A 6,000-nucleotide genomic window follows, 5' to 3' on the forward strand; every position below is an offset into this window, starting at 1 on the left:
CAGTGGGGTGATGAGTGGCGGCTGCCCACAGAAGCTGGCGGTGGCATTGGGGACGGGGAGGGCAGGGGGATTATGGGCAATGATTGGCGACTGCCCGCAGAAGCCGGCGGTGGTATTGGTGTCAGCAAACGACGATTGGCAACTGCCTACAGAAGCCAGTGGCAGTGTCATTGGCAGTAAGTGGCGTTCGGCAACCACCTTCAGAAACTGGTGGCAGTGTCGGCAGCAGCAGCGAGCGGTGTTCAGCATTTGGCGTCCATCCGCAGAAGCCGGCAGTGGGGTTTGATGACTGTCTGCAGAAGCCGGCGGCGGTGGGGATGGTGACCAGCAACTGCCTGCAGAAGCCGGCGGCGGCAGCAGCCAATCTCGGGGCAGGGGGCACATGTCCCCCCTACATGCTGCCTATGTGTGTCCCAGCAGTCAGGGTGCAGGTGCTTTCCAGTTAGGTTTTAGTGAATGAGGTGTTCTCATGGGTTCCCATGAGAAATCATTGGTTCCCAAAGGATTTGTGAAGAGCACCAATGAATTCCCTTCTGCCAGATGCCTTTTTAAATAAGCACTTGCTCTTAACTTTTTTTGAACCCTTGTCATTTTCTTGCAGCTCACTTTGGTGCCAAGGAGGCTGGGGACTTGTCGACACTCTTTGATGCTGGTGGCATTCTAGGTCTGGAACTCTTTGCATGTGCTTATATTTCCCTGGTGGGGGCAAAATGTGGGTTGGGATGATGGATTGTGGCCAAAGCACAAAGCTGGGACTCAGAACTAGGGTCTGTCTCCTCTCCAACCCAAGTTCTTTAGGAAGAGGGGCCTTTTGACTTGCAAACATCTGCCACACCAGCGTGTCTTTTTTTGGAGGGTCTGAGTAGCTTAGCTACAGTTGCAGTGACCAGTGCCTGCAACCCTCAGGCTCAGTTTCTCTGACTGGGCACCAAAATTAATGGGGATGTTTGCCTCAGTTTCACAATATGAAAAAAACTGGCTGGCACTGGGTTTCTCAGTTTAATTGATGTCTGACATGCATGTGCTTGTGTGTGGACAGGGTGCTAATAGAAGGGCAGTATATCATGTTGTGTTGTGCTGATTGAGTCACTATTTGTGGAACGCACACTCTATAGAGTTCTGCTGCTTACAATAGTTTTACCTAGTTCCAATGAACTTTTTTTAATAACCGATAGTAAATTTACCTAAAGCTTGAATTTGGGAGGAATAGAAAGTATATGCAAATTGGGACAGAGTTTGGAAGATCACTTTAGCTGAAAGAGAAAATCATAAGTTTCTTTTTGTTTTTTAAACAGCTCTCTTCATTCTAAATATTGACCCATATTTTAAGGCTTTACAAAGGCAGCCTTAAAGGGGTTAAATAAGCTCAAAGCCAAAGAGCAGTTTTGTGTGTGTGTGTGTGCTGCCCCCCACCCCCCCCGGCCCCATGAAAAAGTTTGAGGAACAGAATTTCTGTTCAGTTCCTGAACAAAACCACGGAGCAGAAAAATCTGGTCTCTGCTCTGGTTTCTGGCTCAGTGAGCAAGCTGTCTATAACTCTTCCCAAGTCCCTGCTGGTTTAAGTCAAAATACTAGATGGTAAATCCCTGTCTCCAGGGCCCTGAACCCCTTCCTGAAATATTGCAGGATTGCAGCACTGGGACAAGCCCCTTTTCTGACTAGAGAATGTGAAGTATATGACTTTCTTATGCAGGGGGCATCCTGTCTGGTCTCATTTCTGACTACACTGGCGGCAGGGCCACCACGTGCTGTGTGATGCTGATACTAGCTGCTCCTATGGTATGTATTAGGATGGGGGAGAAACATTTGCTGGCACCTCATTATGAAAGCTTGATATGGGTGACTCAAAGGGCAAGAGACATACACCTCCTGTTTCCAGCTTCCTGTGATGAGTGGTTGGTTGTAGTTGAACTATGAGGAGAGCGAAGTACAGTTTGCACATCCAGCTGTTCATAAATAACTCCCCCTGCAGCAGTTCCTAGATTGGATGTAGCTCTAGACTCTAAGATAAATAAATGACCAGAAAAAGCCAGTGCACTCTGTTCTGCTGCTCATCCCTGCATCATTTTTTAACTTGGGCAGTGATGGTCCTCCACCAACTCTGGGAGTCTAGTCCACATCCTATTTCTTACAAACTCTTAAGCCTTGGTTTCCTTTTGACACAGGTCTTTCTGCTTCCTGGTTCTGCCCTGGATTTACTAATTTTTTGTTATGCCCATTAAGATAGTCACTGTGAACCTAACTTTTCCCTTTGTCTTTCTGCTCCAGTAGAACTTCTCCAAAGTTGCCTTTAAATGGATTGAAGGGTGAATGAGACAAGAGCAAATTGACCTCCCTTCTCCTTTTAAAGAGCTGGAGTTCCCAGGAATACAGGGGAACCCTCTTGGCTCCATTGTCAGTGGGTAATCACTGGGGATCCAGGTTTTCTGTTTGCCATTGAAAAACTTAGAAAAAATTGGATTTTCCCCTTTAAAGTAGAAAAATGCAGGAAACCACGGGGTTCCTCTTGCTGGCTGGCAGAGCTCCAGTCTGCAAGAGGCTGCCTGGGACTGGGGGGAGTGGTAAGAGGGTGATCTGATCAGGGATCCTGGTTTTCTCTGTTTTAAAAATCACAAATTCTCTGAATAAAAAACCCCAAATCCACATTTTTCTGCACTTAAAATAAAATGACTATATATCTATATCTATATCTAGATATATAGATATATATAGATATCAGTTGAACACAATGCTTTATTGATATATTTACCATTTTAAAGCAACTTGGAAGCTTACCAGTGCCCCAGACATTACAATAAAATAAATTCTAAATACCTATATATTTTGGTGTTTGATTTTGAATATTTTATCATGGAAAATCAGAGCTCCCCCTGCCCACTTCACTCTCCAGAATGTAGGTCCAGCTATGGCTGCTCCCCCCGCAACTACTTTGAGGTGCTGAGCAGTAGGGGTGTGTGAAACAGGCCCTATGTGATTTGGATTTGGATTTGGATTTGGATTCGGATTCGGCCCAAATCAAGGACAGTGATTCAATTAGTTGATTCGCATCACTATCCCTGATTCTATTTAGATTAATCCGAATCTGAAGATTCAACGAGAATCAGCGATTCGGACATAGACACAGCTTTAAATGTTTTTTCTACATACCTCGAGGTACCAGTGCAGCTTGTGAATGCTCCAATACTGGGGCGTCCCACAAGAGCGAGGGGGGGCCCATGTGCTCAGTAGCAAACCCAGCAGTGGACTGGAAGTACCACGGCTATGGGGGGACCCCAGGTGACCCTCCAGATCGAGGAGGCACCAGTCTCCACTCTCTGGTGGACCCGAAAGTGGACCAGAAGTGCTTCTGGTTCACATCTGGGTCTGCTGCCGAGCATGCTGGGGAGCCCCCAGCGCTCCTGTGGGACACTCCATCTGCCCCAGCATTGCAGCATTCATCAGCCGCCTGGTACCTAGCGCCTGGTACCTAGAGGTATGTAGCAAAAACAGTTAAAGTTGTGTCTATGTCCGAATCTCCAAATCTTTCCGAATTGATTTGGAGGGTTCCAATTTGATTTGGAAAGATTAAAGGGTCCTCTGATCCAATTCAGATTCGGAGATTTGGCCACCAAATCTGGCTGTATCTTTGCTGAATCGAATCAGGGACTGAAGCTTTGCACAGCCCTACTGAGAAGCCCTGATATGCTGGTGCCCTACCCCTGCCCCTCACTGGCAAGCCACAGCCCCTCCCCCCAGCCCTGTGGGTGCTGCTCACTCACGACCCACAGCCCCCCGCCCTCCTTAGCCCAGCTGCCAGGGCTACAGGGGCAGGGACCTGGGCCTGCAGCCCCCTGCTTCCCCCCCAGCAGTGCTTGAGCCCTGGCTGCCACCCATCAGAGGCAGCAGCTGCTGTGACCCAAGCAGAGTGCAGAGCCTGGCTCTGCTCCCCCTCCCCCATGGGCAGCACAGCCAGAGTGGAGCCTGTGGGGGCAGGGGGTGCAGATTTTCATAGATTTCATAGACATTAGAGCTGGAAGGGACCTCATGAGATTCATAGATTCATAGATGTTAGGGTCAGAAGGGACCTCAATAGATCATCAAGTCCGACCCCCTACATAGGCAGAAAAGAGTGATATTGATATATTATACAATTTGCTTCTACAATATATTGATATTTTATACAATTTGCTTCTCAGCTATCCTGCGTTTTTAATTAATATTACAAAGCTCCCCCTCCAGTCCGAGAGGGGAAGAGAAAAAGGAGATTGGGGGGAGAGAGCTCTCTCTCTCCCCCTCTCTCACAAAAACTCGAGGAAGATGTCCAACTTGAGGCTACCCTGAGGGATGCTGGTAATGACCCCAGGCTGTATGAGAGCCTCAAGTGTCCAACGCCCTGCCCAAGGGGCAGGAAGTCAGCCGGGGTCAGATGACCCCAGGAAGATAGTCATCCAAACACATCTTGAACATGTCCAGAATAGGTGCTTGCACCACTTCTGGGGTGAGTCTATTCCAGACTCTGGAGTCTTGGATGGTAAAGAAGTTCTTCTTTATGTCCAGTCTAAAATGGTTTGCCAGCAATTTGTGACCGTTGGACCTTGTTTTCCCTAGGGGAGCCCTGGTGAACAGACATTCTCCTAGATCCTGGTGTACACCCCAATATACTTATAGGCTGCCACCAAGTACCCCCTGAGCCTATGCTTTTCCAAGCTGAAGAGTCCTGTGCCTCTCAGTCTCTCCACATAAGGCCTGCTCTCTTGACCTCTGATTATGTGCATGGCTTTCCTCTGGACTCTCTCAAGCTTCTCTACTTCCATTTTAAAGTGTGGAGCCCAGAATTGGATTCAGTACTCCAGCCTTACCAAGGCTGAATAAAGTGGGATAATGACAACTTGGGTCTTGTTTGAGATGCATCAGTAGATGGAAGCCAGGAATTTGTTTGCTTTGCCGGCTGCGGCATCGCATTGGTGGCTCATATTCATTTTGTGGTCAGTCGTGACCCCCCCAAGTCTCTTTTGGACGTAGCACTAGTGAGTGAAGCACTCCTGAGCCTATAGGTATGATGTGGGGTTTTTTTCTCCCGAGGTGGAGCACCTTGCATTTCTCTATGTTGAAGGTCATTAGGTTTATATCTGCCCATCTTGCAAGACTATCCAGGTCAGCTTGAATCCCCAGCCTATCGTCTGATGTAACAGTGCTTCCCCGTAGTTTGGTGTCATCTGCAAAACTTATGCAGTCTGCTTCTGACACACCTGAATCCAGATTGTTAATGAGTATATCAAAGAATACAGGTCCAAGTACTGAACCCTGAGGGACACCACTGGTCACCATACGGAATGCTGACTCAGTTCCATCAACTACCACTTTCTGGGTCTGACCATGGAGCCAATTCCTCAGCCATCGGACCACAAGGTTGTCGAGGTTGCAGTTCCCCAGTTTTGCCATGAGAACATCATGGGACATCATGGGAGATGCAAGCTGCCTGCTGTGGGCTCGGGGCTCTCTGCCCTGTTGCCCTCACATCGAAGCATTCACAAGCAGCGCTGGTACCTCGAGGTATGCCTCTGTGGCCCAGGGGGTGGGGCCTGGTGCATCCTGGGCAGAGCAGGGTTGGGAGGCTTGGTGCCACAGCCAGGAGCCCTGCACTACCATGATGCAGTGCTGCCTGGCAGCAGTGGGGGGGCACAATTCTGCGCTGCCACCAAGGTTCCCTCTAAGGTGCACATGTGCACAGTTGCTCACAACTAAAAGCGCAGCTGCACACAGCCTTTTCAAGGCCGTGCACCAGGAGAGGCTGGAGCCGGAGCCTGGAGCATCAGGGCTGGGGAGTGGAGCACTACCCTGGAGCTGGCGGAGCCTGCGCCAGCCCCCCACCCCAGCCTCCATCCCTGCCTTGCCTCACCTTGAGGAGGAGCCGCTGCCTGCCCCAGTGAGGCTCCGCCAGCTCCGGGACACTGCGGGATATGCCCCTGGCCCTGATGCGGGGGAGCGGAGCACTTCCCCGTAGCCGGCGGAGCCCACACC

At 49.6% G+C, this 6,000-nt stretch overlaps 1 protein-coding gene across 1 annotated transcript in view; it reads left to right on the forward strand.

The window, feature by feature from the left end:
- Positions 1-6,000, forward strand: part of SLC37A2 (solute carrier family 37 member 2) — a 67,548-nt gene that overhangs the window by 35,831 nt on the left and 25,717 nt on the right. Inside the window, exons 11-12 of the mRNA XM_006035933.2 lie at positions 602-664; positions 1,694-1,779. Of these exons, the coding sequence (XP_006035995.1) occupies positions 602-664; positions 1,694-1,779 (149 nt within the window). The remainder of the gene's footprint in view (positions 1-601; positions 665-1,693; positions 1,780-6,000) is intronic.

The sequence above is a fragment of the Alligator sinensis genome, unplaced genomic scaffold (assembly GCF_000455745.1).
Source record: "Alligator sinensis unplaced genomic scaffold, ASM45574v1 scaffold625_1, whole genome shotgun sequence".
NCBI lineage: Eukaryota > Metazoa > Chordata > Crocodylia > Alligatoridae > Alligator > Alligator sinensis.